Here is a 13,949-nt window from a genome sequence, read left to right on the forward strand (position 1 = left end):
CCGTGGCCCGTCCTGGGCTGTGGGAACCTGGCACATCCCTGCACACGAGCGGTGCCGTCACGGCCTCAGTATTTTACCGCGGGGGGGGGAGAAACACCAGCTTCGTCGGGGCAACAACGTGCTCGGTGTCACAGCACGTCACAAGCACGGCGGCTCCCGGTGGGAATCCGCCACGGGACCCCAAACGGGGCTCTGGGGCTGGTTTTTACGGTCTCCACCCCCGGGCCCGGGGGTCCGCCCAGGCGCGGCGCGGGGGGCGGCTTTGTCTGGCGCGGCGCTGGCGCAGCCGTCGGGGCGGTGGGCGCAGCCGTCGGGGCGCGCAGCCCCGCTCGCAGCGGGCCCGGGGCAGCCGCGCCACTGCCCGGTGCCGCTCCCCGGTACCGCCGGCCTTCCGGGTGCCGGGCTCCCCGCCGCCGCCTCCGGCTCCTCCATGTTTGTTGTCGGCAGCGCTGTCCAGCCGCTGCCGCTGCGCTCCCGCAAGGTGCGGGGCTGCGGGCGGGGCCGGGCGGGGGCGCCCGCACTCAGGCGGGCGCGGGCGGGGGGCGCGGGCGGGGGCGGGGGGCGGTGGGTGGGTTGGGTTGGGTGGGTGGGGGCGGCCTGACGCGGGCGCGGGGCGGCCCGTGGGCCGGCGCCGCCGTGATTTGCTGCGCGGCGCGGCGAGCGGCGGCGGCGGCGATGAGAGCGGGCAGTGCGAACTGCCGGAGCAGCCGCCGGCCGCCGTGAGTGCGGGCGGGGGGGGGCGGCACCGGGACCCCCCGCGTCCCCCGCCCCGGGACCGCCGCGGGGCTGCGGCTCCGCCGCTTCGCCGCGCACCTGATGGGGCCGCGCTGCCGGCGGGACGGGGCGGCCGGAGCTGGAGCCGGGCGGCGGCGGGGGATGCGCACCTTCCTCTCCCTGCTCTCCCTTGCCTTCCCCGGCCGGCGGTAGCGGAGACGCGGCTCCGGCAGCCGCGGATCTGCCGAGCAGCGCGGAAACTTTTGGGCGAGTCGCTGCTGGGCTGCGGGCTAACTTCCCTCTCCTCCCCGCTCCCTTCTTCTCCTTACTCCCTTCTCTTCTCCTTTCTCCCCCCGGCTTTTCTCTGTCCCCCTCCTTTTTTCTCTTTTTTCCCCTTTTCGCTCTCTTTGGTCTCTTCTCTCCCCACTCCCCCTTTCCCGCTCCACTCTGCTACTCTCCCCCTCCGCCTTTTGTTTTCGCAGATAGTCGGCACACAAAGCTGGTCCCAGATTTGAGCGACGGCGAGACACCCTGATGTGTGAGCCTGGGGCGCGCCATGGATCTGACTAAGATGGGGCTGATCCAGCTGCAGAACCCCTGCCACCCCACCGGGCTGCTGCACAAAGCCAACCAGATGCGCCTGGCGGGGACGCTGTGCGACGTGGTCATCATGGTGGACAGCCAGGAGTTCCACGCGCACCGGACCGTGCTGGCCTGCACCAGCAAGATGTTCGAGATCCTCTTCCACCGCAACAGCCAGCACTACACCCTGGACTTCCTCTCGCCAAAGACGTTCCAGCAGATCCTGGAGTATGCCTACACTGCCACCCTACAAGCCAAGGTCGAGGACCTGGATGACCTGCTCTATGCTGCCGAGATCCTGGAAATTGAGTACCTGGAAGAGCAGTGCCTGAAGATCCTGGAGACTATACAGGCCTCTGAGGACAATGACACCGAGGTCGCCATGGCTGATGGAGGTGCCACCGCCGCCACTGAGGATGAGGAGGAGAAGAAGTCAAGGTACATCAAGGGCCTCTTCATCTCCAAGCCCGCTGGTGAGGAGGGTGGCTATGCTGGCATGGCCAGCCAGAGTCTGCTGGCAGCCACAGTGGAGCAGAGCCCCTCTGCCTCCGCATCCTACTGCTCCCTCTCTTCCATGAGCCCCACCAAGGCGGCGGTGGACAGCTTGATGACCATCGGGCAGTCACTGCTGCAGGGCTCCCTGCCGCCCAGTGCCCCCGAGGACTCGCGCTCTGCCACCACCCGCCGTCCCTCCGGCCTCGCTGATGTCAAAACTGAAGCAATGCACGTGGATGAGGCCTCCAGCCATGACAGCCCCCGGACAGCCGAGCCCGGCGCCTCCAGTGGGGAGAAGCCTGACGAGAAGGGCAAGGAAGGGCCTGGCACCCCGACCCGCAGCAGTGTCATCACCAGTGCCCGTGAGCTGCACTACACCCGTGAGGAGGGTGCCGAGCCACCCCCTGAGCCTGGCCAGGGGCTGCCGCTGGGGCCGGAGCCGTCCGTCGCTGCCCCGGGAGAGAAGCCCTTGGGCATCTACTCACTGCTGCCGAACCACAAGACTGAGCCGGTGCTCGGCGTGCCGCCCACTGCGGCGTCTGCCCTGCACGTGCAGCCGGCCCTGGCTGTCTCCATGGACTTCAGCGCCTACGGTGGGCTGCTGCCCCAGGGCTTCATCCAGCGGGAGCTGTTCAGCAAGCTGGGGGAGCTGGCAGCCGGCATGAAGACAGAGAGCAGAGCCCTGGGTGAGCAGTGCAGCGTGTGTGGGGCAGAGCTGCCGGACAACGAGACCCTCGAGCAGCACAGGTGAGTGCCGAGGCCGTGCTTGGCGTGCTGCACCGGGCAGCACCGGGCAACCAGGATCTCGCCAGAGGGTTTCGGTTTCTGGCTGAATGTCGTACATGCTGGTGCAAAGTTTCCATCACGTACCCCAACACCAGCTCGTGGAGTAGCATTCTCAGAGGGACGGCAGCTGCCCCAGGTCTGGCAACTGTGCCAGAAGGTTCCTTCCAGAGAGTGCTGGCTGGAGACAGCCTGGATGAGCTGGAGCCGTCGGTGTTTCCTGCGAGCATGAGCCCCACCAGTTTCCCTGCTTGGCATCAACCAAGCAGCTCTCAGCTGCTGCCCTTTGAGTTTAGGGGTCTGTGTATGGAGAGATGCAGTGGGGACAGGCAGCGCTCACCCCTCTCTGCTGAGAGCTGGTCCCTCCCGTGCCAGTGCCGGGTGCGCCAGCATGGGCAGTGGTGGCAACATGGAGTGACTTGCCAGGCTGGGGGTTTGTACTGCTCAGCTTCCCGGTTTACGAAACATTTACACTTTGCACAAAGTGGCGCGGGGGTCAGGCTGGGTGACGCCGGGGCGAGCACAGAAGGGCTCGGGCTGCCGCAGAGCCGCGGGTCTGTCCCTGCGGGGAAGGAGGAGGGCTGAGCCTCCAGGGGCTGCAGATGCGGCTTTCGGGGCTGCCCTGCTCGGGGTGCGGGATCTGTGTGCTCACTGCCGGCCCCACGCCCTGGGGGCTTGCTGCGGGGTGCCGGTGGTGACTGACACGTGAGCTCCGCTCCGCTCTTTGCTGCCTCCTGCTCGTGGTTCGGGGACCAGGGCTTGTTCCCTGGTTTGGCTGGGAAAGGGAGCCACCTTAATGACCACGCCAAAATCGGCGTCGCCAGTCAAATCCCGTGGCTCCGAACGTGCTTCGGTGTGGCTGCAGCCCCGCCACAGGACAGCAGCGTCCTGCCTAGGCAAGACATCACCGGCATGGTGCCGTAGCTTCTCCCTGCCTGCCGTGGCTGCGCACCCTGTCAGATTTTTAATGAATCAACAGGTTAATTAGTCGTGCTGCACATGAGGCGCTCCGGGGCCGGTGTCCGTGCCGGCACGCGTCCCTGGCGGGGCAGGCGGTGCTGCCGGCGTGCTCGGAGCGGGGATGGCTGCTGCCGGTGCCGGAGCGGCTGCTCCCCGCCCGCTCAGCCCGCGAACGCTCCGGTGCGGGCGGCAGCTGCCGAGCCGGGATGCTCAGCCCTGCGCGGGTCTGCGGGCGCTGGCAGCATCGCCCCCCGCTCTGCCGCATGGCCCTGCGGGGACAGCCGTCACCCCGGGAGGGTCCTCGGCTCCGTGCGGTGCACAGGCGCTTTCGGCTTTGTTTCCCCCTCTGGCAAGTGGGAGAGCTGGGGCTGGCGTTGGTTACGTCCCCGAAGCCGCCTCGGCCGTGCGGTGATGCAGACCGAACGTCACCGGGAGAGCTGCAGTGAGGGCTCAGGGAGAATTTTAACGTGCCTTCCTGCCACGGTCTCAGGGCTCTCCCTTCAGCCCTCCAAGCCCAGAGCAGCAATTGCTGTGGCCGCAGCGGAGGGCGATGCTGGGGCTGTCCGGAGGCTCGGTGAATCTGTCCGGAGGGAGGGCGAGCTGCGCGGCCGGATCCTGGGAGCCTGGCCCGGCTGTCCAGCACGGCAGCCCCTCTTTCTCAGCGCCTTCCTGGGCTCGGCGTGTTCCGACAGCCGTGGCTTATTTCTCACTTGCTCCTGATCCTTATCGTGGGGCTGGGCACACGCCACGCTCCGCGGGGCTCGGCTCTGCCCGGGGCGCGGAGCTCAGCGCCGGCCCCTGCCAGCGGAGCCTTAAACGCTGAACCCAGCACCAAACTCTGTTTGCCTGCTCTTCTTTCAGACCGATTACCTGGCACTGGCAAACTTTGCAGGGTTAGCCAAATCCTTTGAGCCGTGTTTAAACTGATCTGTAAGACCGTCCATGTTGAAAGGCGTTGGGTAACAGTCCAATGAACTCACTCCCCGGCCCCCAAAGTCTAAATCCCAGGCGGTTTGTGTGTAGACAGGGTCTCATGTGGCTTTTTTATAGTGTTTGCTTTCTAATACGTTGTGAGAATTACCATTTGGGGAGGATTTGTGGGATCCTATTGTATTCATGGAGCTGTTAAGCAGCATCTGCGCTGGGCTGGGATCTGCAGCTCTGCCGGAGCAGCTCTGGTGGCAGCTGCACCGTGCTGGCTGCGGGCTCCTCTTCACTCCCCTGCCTGGTGAGGGGCTCTGGGGGTCTGCACCCTGTGCTGGGGTCTGGGCACCGCCTCCCCAACCGGCTGGAGGGGGGCAGGATGTGCCAGGGGCACCGCGGTGTCACTCGCTGACTTTGGCTGACCTCTTTCTGCGTGCGCTCGCTGCTGCGGTTTTGCTTTCCGACCCTGATGCGAGGCGGAGATGCCCGATCAGAGCCGTTCCCAGCCGCGGTGAGCTGGGGGCCAGGGGCAGGGGCAGGGGCGGGGGTACCTCAGTGTTCTACGGGGTGTTGGGCTGCCGGTGTGACAGTTCCACGAGCCGAGCCCCAGCAGGGGACAGAGCCCGAAGGCACCCAGCACCAGCGCTGCTCCTTCTGCAGGGAGCTCGGTGAGCCAGTGCATGTTTGCAGAGCACAGGCAGCCCATGCATATGGCAGGGCTGTTTGTTTACACACACACATGCCTATAGAAGTGTAAACATATATGTTTATAGTCTTGGAGCCTTCTGAGTGTTGTTGCTGTCTCCATTAGTATGGGAAGCACGTGCAGGAAAAAGGAGAGCAGAGGGTTGGCCTGGCCTCGGTGAGCACAGGGGGCCACTGGCCCTGGGTGACAGACAGTGCCCGAGGGACAGTCATCTGCCCTGGCCCGGTGTGGTGACAGCATTGTCTGTGCCGTGTCACACCCAGGAGCACTGAGCTGTGACCTTTGGGGGGCCAACTGCCCACAAGCCTTGGCACTGCCTCTGATCGGGGTTTTCAGGTCCCTGAACCTGCCGGCTGCTGCTTGATCCATTTTTTTTCTCGCTTACCAAGCTTATGATTTTGACTAATTGAGTGTAGATTGAGTCGTCGAGTCTTTAATTTTTTTTATAAAAGATTTCCTTCTGGGTTCAGCAAAGTTCAAACTTAATCTAATGTTAGTATTGATCGTCACTTCTAATTGCAGACAAAAAAGCCATAGTTCAGTGGCCCTTTTGGGGGCTGTTTTGTGAAGGAAAACCTCCAAGCTGCAAGGCGAGAGCTGTGCCGAGCTGCCAACCGAGCCTGGCATAATTTGTCATCAGGAAGTTGAATACCTTAAAACTTTAAAAAAATTAAACCGTGTCTTTTACAAAGTGATAGCGGCTGGGAAGGCTGCCAGCGGGGACGTGATCCCATACGCTTCATTTATGGCACAGTCGAGGATCCCGAGGCAGTGCTGCCCAGGAATTCACCTGCCACGGCGGTGCGGCTGCTGGCAGCACGTGTGCCCGTGCGAGATGGAGAGGCTGCTCTGGAAAGCAGAAGTGCTTTCATGGTGAAGGTGTCATGAGCCCCAGGGAGGCCAGTGGTGGGGGAATGCTCCTTGTGGGGCGATTTTGGGTGGAAGGTGCTTGTCCTCACGGTCATGGGGGGAATGTACCCTGGGGAAAGCTTCATGCCAGCTGGTCTGTTCTGCATTTTGAGGTTCCATGGCTGAGCTGTCAGATAAAGATGTGTGTGCGCCAGTGGAGGATTTAAGGACAGGGGTAAGGAGGTTCTCTCTGCCCCAGTGGCTGCTGGCCAGCTACTGCACCCCAAACTCCAGATTTGTGCCCTCTTTTCCCACTGAAGGACAGAAAAGCACTGGATCTGCCTGTCTGCTACCAGCAGCACCAGTGCTCAGGGCCAGCTCCCACCAGTCTGAAATGCTCCTGCTTGGGAAAACTGCAGCTTCCCATGGGGATCCAGCCTTTGGCTCTTCCTCTGTCAGCCTCACCTCCCCTCTCTCCACCTGGATTAGCTGAGCGTTGTTCTGCTAATGCCATTAGGCACGTTGGCACTGCTCGGCATGTCACAGTGAGAAACAGATGCAGTGTACCATTAAAGCAATAAACGTGATAAATCGGATCCCAAGTGCTTGTGAGATGTTATTAGTGTTAATTTCAGTAGCCGAATACAGTAGTTGTTTTTTATTTCATTTTAAGCATTCGTCAATTTATGTTCCACTGCAATTTAAACTTAAAAAAGAGGAAAAATGGAAAGCAAGTGGGGGAGGGAAGGAAAAGCTGGGGCAGCAGCCCCCCAAACTTTGCCCATGATTACTTCCAGAGTTCGAGGATGACCTGGCAGCTCTTGTTTCTTGCTGATGGGCCTTATTAGCGGCACCTGGCATCATAAGGGGCTAATGGAAACCAGCGTTCCCGGCTCCGGGCCGCGGTGCAGGGCAGCCGGGCGAGGAAGCTCTTATTAGCTTTATGGGCAGGGGGACGTGCCCTGCTCAGGAAATGAATGTTGCAGCTAAGGTCCACAGCGCTGACCCCGAGCGTGTAACCTGTGAGCGCTGGCCGAGACCCCGCGCAGGATGCTTGGGATTTCGGGGGCTCTCTGGTTCTTGTCATGGACAGAGGGGGAATACAACGTGGTATGTTGCAGCCTTGAACTTTTGATTTATTCAGTGGGTGACTTAACCATTTCCATACTCAGCTCCAAGTGTGGAGGAGAAAAAAGCCCCCTTTGGTTTCCATGTTATTCCATCCATCATTCTGCATTTAGTTATGCATGCACTGCATTTGAAGCTCTGAGGTTCCTGTCAGAAAACACCCATTTCTGTGTATTTTGTTTGTTTGTTTGTGTGTTTCCCCTGCCCAGTGAAACTCCAGGTTTCTCCTGGCTGTGATGCCTGGTGCTTCTGACACCTTGCAGAGGGACATGCAGGGGTGTGATGGGGTCATTGCCTGCTCCCTACCTGGTGTGCAGCCCCTTCCCCAGCTCTGCTCAGTTCCCAGGGACCAGGACCCCGTTGGCTTCAGGGCTGGGACCCCAATGCATGAAACCTGCCACACTGAGGACACTCAGGTGGCTTTGTTGCTGCAGCAGCTCGATGCAATTTGCAGAGCATCCTCGGTCCTCGTTACACGTCACGCAGTGGTGTTGGTTAAAATGCCTTTAGAGCTGTGCAGAGGGCCCCTCGGAGAGCCTGTGCTGGCTCAGGGGTGACTGTCCACCTTTCCCCCTTTCTCTGTGGAGCGTGGGAGTGGTGCAGAGCAGCCTGGGCTCTTGGTGACAGAGCATTCCTGCAGCCTTCCCTGCTTCTGCGGGATGTTGGCTCTTTAGTTACACCCAGTCTGTAAATCTGTTTTCCTTGGATAGAGTAAAATGATCTGCATTTTCCTTTTTGCCTGCAATTAGCAAGATTTTTCTTTTATTCCCCCCCCTACCCCCCTTGACAGCTTCAAGAGAGGCTTTAAATGAGTAATTACTAAATATTTCCCGGCAGCCAAACACGGGGCCATGGCATCTCCTGTTGCAAAAGTGAAAAATATTTCTGTTTGCAGTTAATTTTAGTGGCAGGCAGATCATGTTAACTGGGTGTAATTGCTTCCAGATATGGCAGAGGGTTTTGTGTGTTGGGATGAAGGGTCTGGTAAGTGCTCACTTCCTGTGTAAATTAGCCTATTCCATTCATTCCTCCTCACCCGGCAGTCCTGGCTTGTGTCACTCTGCCGGTGAGGGGTTCTTCTCCCCGGCCTGGCTCAGCATTTTATGGTGGGATCAGTCCTTTGCGGGGATTGCTCTCTCCTCTGCTGGAAGGGATCTGCATCCCACTCTGCAGCCAGGGACCTGGACAGAGCTTGGCCCTGGTAGAGTTTGGTGGCGTGACAGGTACCAACTTAAACAGGGAGAGTGGCACAAAGGGAATTTCAAACTGGATATCCTGTGAGCAACAGGGAAAGGTTCTTGCATCCTTTGGAATAAATGCAGACATGGCAGGGGAGTCTGCCTGTGGCCAGGTACCTTTTTACGTTGGCTGATGAGTTTCCAGTGCATTCATGACATCTGCTTTTGTTCCCAGGCCCAAGCCCAGTTGCTGTGGGTTGTTCGGGACCATCACCTGTGTGTCTGTTCTGGATAATCTTTATCCAGGCTGGGGCATGCCTGAACCGCTTGGTTTCGGTTTGGAACGCGCTGGTTGGCGTTGGCAGTGCTCTGACAGCAGAGCAGCAGGTACTTTGGGGAGAGTACAAGTGCTGTTGGGCCACATCATTCACAGAAGAGGTCAATTCCTCTTTTTGGCAAGAGGTCACTCTGCGTCTGAAGGAGGGGGCATTGCCCTAAAATCGGGCTTGTGGGAGCGAGCCTTTGTGGCCCAGGCTCACGCGCTGGCCGGGGGCCAGGGCCGCCCGGATCATTTTCGCTGTAGTGTTCTTAACTGATTTTAAGTAGATTATGGTTGGATACGCGCCCTGCTGTGCTGGTTCAGGTTTCCATCGGCCTTGGTTGTCTCATTGCTGTTTTATTGGCACGTTGTTTAGCGAACAAGGCGGCAATGTGCGATTGAGGAAAAGCTTCTCCACGCAGGCACGAGCGCTGCGAGGCGCGCAGAGCCTGGACAGAGCCGCCCGCCCGCCATAAATCAGCGCTAAACACCCCGCTTTGTTGGCGGTGTCAGCGCGGGAGATGGGCTGGTTATCGTGGATCAGCCGGGCTGATAACCCCTGCTCTGCTCCGTGCGAGGAGCAGGGAGTGCTGGGGACACCGGCTCGGGCGCTGCCGTGGCGTTTGCCACGCACAGCACCAAGGGCACCTGAGGAAACACACCTTCATCCCCTGCAGCTGGGCCGGGGAGGAAGGGGCTTCCTCTCACCCTGGTGACCTGCAAAGAAGGGAGACGTCAACTGAGCAGGAAAACAAAGAGAAACTAAAAAAACCCACTGCCCCAAGCACCAGTCCATTTCCATCTCCAGCGTTCAAAAGACACGCAGAGGGTACTTGGGGACGTGTTTTAGTGGTGGGTTTAGGGGGGAAAATGGTTGGTCTCAGTGCTCCTTCCCTTTGTGATTCCCCAACACCATCCCTGCCAGAGTTCAAGGAGTGTTTGGACAATGCTCTCAGGCACATGGGGGATTTTTGGGGCTGTGCTGTGCAGTGCCAGTAGCTGCATATTGGTTATTCTTTTGGGTTCAGGATATCCTGTGATTCTATTATTTTCGCACCAGGTACTGCACCAGTTACAACCCACATGTGGTTTGCCACTCCATTGTAACTACAGAAAGTGCTTTTGTGCTTTTGCCACAGAGCCTGGGGACGGTGCTGGATTCCACATGCTTTGCCCTTGGTCACCTTCCCTCATTCTCATCTCCATGCAGTATTTATAGTAAATCATATTAGAAAGGAGTGCTAAGGAGGAAGCATGATTCATCCTGCTTGAAACCACCACTGACATAAATAAAGGCAAAGCGCTTACTACGTGTTTTTTATTATGGTATTTAGGGACAGGTTGTACTAATTTTGGCGTGCTCAGAGTAAACCTGGGAAGGCTATGACTCCAAGAAATCCAGTTTCACCACAGCACAGGCTGTGTTTTTAAAAAATTTAACCGAAACCCAGCCGGCCTTCTTTGAAGTGCATGTGGATGGCAGCACAAGGCTTTTGGGACAGCTCATTGCCTTCCAGATTTCATTGCCTGTCTTTGGCTGTTCCATTGGCTTCTTGGGGCTTTGCTGCAGGAACAGAGATGGCTGTGAACTCAGGCACCACCTTCACCTGTGAGGGTGCTGATGCCCTGACACAGGTTCCCAGAGAAGCTGTGACTGCCCCTGGATCCCTGGCAGTGTCCAAGGACGGGCTGGACGGGACTTGGAACAACCTGGGGCAGTGGAAGGTGTCCCTGCCTGTGGTGGAGGGTTGAAATGGGATGAGCTTTAAGGTCCCTCCCATACTAAGCCATTCTGTTATCACAGGTTTGGAGTAGGATGTGCAGATTGTGGTGAGAAGGGCTCCCTGGTGAGGGGGTGTCACAGGGGATGCACAGAGGGGTGTCAGAGGGGGTGCTCGGTGCACAGACCCTGCCAACGGCTCTCGGGCTGTGCGAGCCTGGGCTCTGCTGGGCTGGATCTTATCTGGGCCGGGCTCGGGCTGCGGTCACAGCCGGCTGCACAGCACACGCAAACGCCTGCGTGGCAGATAAGGCTGCGGCGCTGTGCAGCACCCACACCTCTCTGGCCTGTCACACCGTGCCCCGAGCCAGGCACCGGCCGTGTGCCTGCCGGGGCTGTCACAGCACGGTGCCACCAGCCCACACACGGGGCCCCTTTCTGCGAAATGCCCCTGTGAAATCCTCAGAACACAAACCCTCCGGATCTGCCCCCCCTCCTCCAGCACCTTCTGCTTTTTTTACCAGGAACGAGGTGATTTCCTCTCGTTCTTCTTCGTAGAAAAGATCCCAAGGGCTGAGCACAAGGCAGGGCACTCCTGAGAACGAGGGCAGTGACCAGAGGTGCTCGGCACAGCGGAGCCTCTTTGGGCAGCTCTGCCCACACTGCCCCTGCCTTCTCTTGCACACGGGTTTGCTTGGTGGGAACTGACAGAAAACCTGCTTCCCTTAGCAGGGATCATCTCAGGAACATCTTAACTTGGATGAAAACCTTCCCAGTGGAAAAGCAATTGGTTTTGCTTCCCAGGTTCCTGTCTTCTCCTTGGGTGAGGGATGGTGAAATGTTATCCTGCCTTTGCTATGCTTCCCCAGCCTTCCAGTTCATCATCACCCCGGCTGAAGGGCAGCATTTGGTTGGGGTTTTTTTGGGGGAATTTGGAATTGGCATTTCCTGGGCTGTGGGGAGGATGGCGTGGCAGGCAGGGCTGTGGGAAGCAGGTGTTGTGGTGGGAACTGGGCCACTGGCAGCTCCCAGCCTGCAGGGAGCTGAGTCAGCAGTACCCGGGAGTGGGGCTGCCAGGGGATGCCCCAGACCTGCCTGTGGTATTCCCCCAGCCCAGCCCTGCCCACAGGTCTAGGGAGGGACACTGGGATGTTGGGATGCAGAGGCAAGCACGTGTATTGATTTCTGCCTTCTCTGACCCTTTAGCTGGAGGCAACTCTTCCCCCAGCCTTGAACCAAACGTAACTTCAGGCAGTGCAGAAATGTTTATCACCCTTTCCTTGCAGCAGTGAGCGCTGCCCAGTGCATTATTTAGCAGGGTGGGATCTGTGACAGGCTGACCTGGAGCAGGGGCCATGGGCAGCCAGCTCGTGGGCGGTGGGGGCAGGGGTCTCTGGTGGGCTGTGGGAGCAGGGTCTCTCCAGGGCAGTGGGAGCAGGGGTCTCTCGTGGGCAGTGGGAGCAGGGTCTCTCCAGGGCAGTGGGAGCAGGGGTCTCTCGTGGGTGGTGGGAGCAGGGGTCTCTCCAGGGCAGTGGGAGCAGGGGTCTCTCGTGGGCGGTGAGAGCAGGGGTCTCTCGTGGGAGGTGAGAGCAGGGGTCTCTCGTGGGCAGTGGGAGCAGGGGTCTCTGGTGGGCGGTGGGAGCAGGGGTCTCTCGTGGGCAGTGGGAGCAGGGGTCTCTCCAGGGCAGTGGGAGCAGGGGTCTCTCGTGGGCGCTGGGAGCAGGGGTCTCTGGTGGGCAGTGGGAGCAGGGGTCTCTCCAGGGCAGTGGGAGCAGGGGTCTCTCGTGGGCGGTGGGAGCAGGGGTCTCTCGTGGGCTGTGGGAGCAGGGGTCTCTGGTGGGCTGGGTGCTGAGGATGCAGGCAGTGCTGGGAGAAGAGCTTACACTGCACCTTGCTCTGGGGACAGACCTGTCCAGCTCTGCCTGGCCAGAAGATGGGAAGAGGATGGCAGGAGAGGGTCCCATGGTGCTGTGGGGGCTGAGTGAGGGGTCACAGAGATGGGCATCTCCTGAGGATGGCACTCAGGATGCTTTTTGCCTTATCCTGTGGTGCTGTTGCCACATGGTGGGCACCAAAGGCTCGGCCAGCACCGAGCTGTGCCACATCCTGCTCTGGAGTGGAGAGCAGCCCTCTCCCAGCTGGCACCGTGGTTGCTAAGTGAATGAGGCCGTGCATGGCGAGCTCCCCCAGCCATCCGTGTGCCGAGGAAGGGACCTTCCCTCATCTCCACCTGCAGGGCTGCTGTGTGCAGACACGGGGACCGAGGTGCCACAGCTGGGCTCTGCAGCTGTCCTGTTCTGGGGCCCGTGTGCTCCAGGGCCCGTGTGCTCCAGAGCCTGTGTGCTCCATGTGCTCTGTGTGCTCCATGTGCTCTGTGTGCTCTGTGTGCTCCGTGTGCTCCGTGTGCTCCGTGTGCTCCAGGTACCGTGTGCTCTGTGTGCTCCAGAGCCTGTGTGCTCCAGGGACCATGTGCTCCAGGGTCCGTGTGCTCCAGAGCCTGTGTGCTCCGTGTGCTCCAGGGCCCATGTGCTCTGTGTGCTCTGTGTGCTCCAGGGACCATGTGCTCCAGAACCTGTGTGCTCCGTGTGCTCTGTGTGCTCCATGTGCTCTGTGTGCTCTGTGTGCTCCATGTGCTCTGTGTGCTCCAGAGCCTGTGTGCTCCGTGTGCTCCGTGTGTTCTGTGTGCTCCGTGTGCTCCAGGGCCCGTGTGCTCCGTGTGTTCCAGAGCCTGTGTGCTCTGTGTGCTCCGTGTGCTCCAGAGCCTGTGTGCTCCGTGTGCTCTGTGTGCTCTGTGTGCTCCGTGTGCTCCATGTGCTCCAGGGCCCATGTGCTCTGTGTGCTCTGTGTGCTCCATGGCCCATGTGCTCTGTGTGTTCCAGGGCCCGTGTGCTCCATGTGCTCCGTGTGCTCCAGAGCCTGTGTGCTCCGTGTGCTCTGTGTGCTCTGTGTGCTCCGTGTACTCCAGAGCCTGTGTGCTCCGTGTGCTCCGTGTGCTCTGTGTGCTCCAGGGCCCGTGTGCTCTGTGTGCTCTGTGTGCTCCAGGGCCCGTGTGCTCTGTGTGCTCCGTGTGCTCCAGGGCCCGTGTGCTCTGTGTGCTCCGTGTGCTCTGTGTGCTCTGTGTGCTCCAGGGCCCGTGTGTTCCGTGTGCTCTGTGTGCTCCGTGTGCTCCGTGTGCTCCGTGTGCTCTGTGTGCTCCGTGTGCTCTGTGTGCTCCGTGTGCTCCAGGGCCCGTGTGCTCTGTGTGCTCTGTGTGCTCCAGGGCCCGTGTGCTCTGTGTGCTCTGTGTGCTCCAGGGCCCGTGTGCTCCGTGTGCTCCGTGTGCTCTGTGTGCTCCGTGTGCTCCAGGGCCCGTGTGCTCCATGTGCTCCGTGTGCTCCAGAGCCTGTGTGCTCCATGTGCTCCGTGTGCTCCGTGTGCTCTGTGTGCTCCGTGTGCTCCAGGGCCCGTGTGCTCCATGTGCTCTGTGTGCTCCATGTGCTCCATGTGCTCTGTGTGCTCCAGGGCCCGTGTGCTCCGTGTGCTCCGTGTGCTCCGTGTGCTCCGTGTGCTCCGTGTGTTCCAGGGTCCATGTCTCTGCTGCTCTGCACGCCC

The 13,949-nt window shown here is 60.1% G+C and overlaps 1 protein-coding gene across 4 annotated transcripts in view; it reads left to right on the forward strand.

Annotated features, from left to right (window-relative positions):
- Positions 1-397: 397 nt before the first annotated feature.
- Positions 398-13,949, forward strand: part of ZBTB16 (zinc finger and BTB domain containing 16) — a 56,763-nt gene continuing 43,211 nt past the window's right edge. The window contains exons 1-2 of one of the 4 annotated variants that reach the window (XM_033081688.2): positions 398-481; positions 1,197-2,538. In XM_033081688.2, coding sequence (XP_032937579.1) covers positions 1,271-2,538 — 1,268 coding nt within the window. In that variant the 5' untranslated portion in view covers positions 398-481; positions 1,197-1,270. Of the gene's footprint in view, positions 482-616; positions 720-1,196; positions 2,539-13,949 lie in introns of those variants that run through there. The other 3 variants (XM_033081689.1, XM_033081687.1, XM_033081686.1) reach the window with 3 other exon arrangements.

Source organism: Catharus ustulatus, chromosome 28, assembly GCF_009819885.2.
Source record: "Catharus ustulatus isolate bCatUst1 chromosome 28, bCatUst1.pri.v2, whole genome shotgun sequence".
Taxonomy (NCBI): domain Eukaryota; kingdom Metazoa; phylum Chordata; class Aves; order Passeriformes; family Turdidae; genus Catharus; species Catharus ustulatus.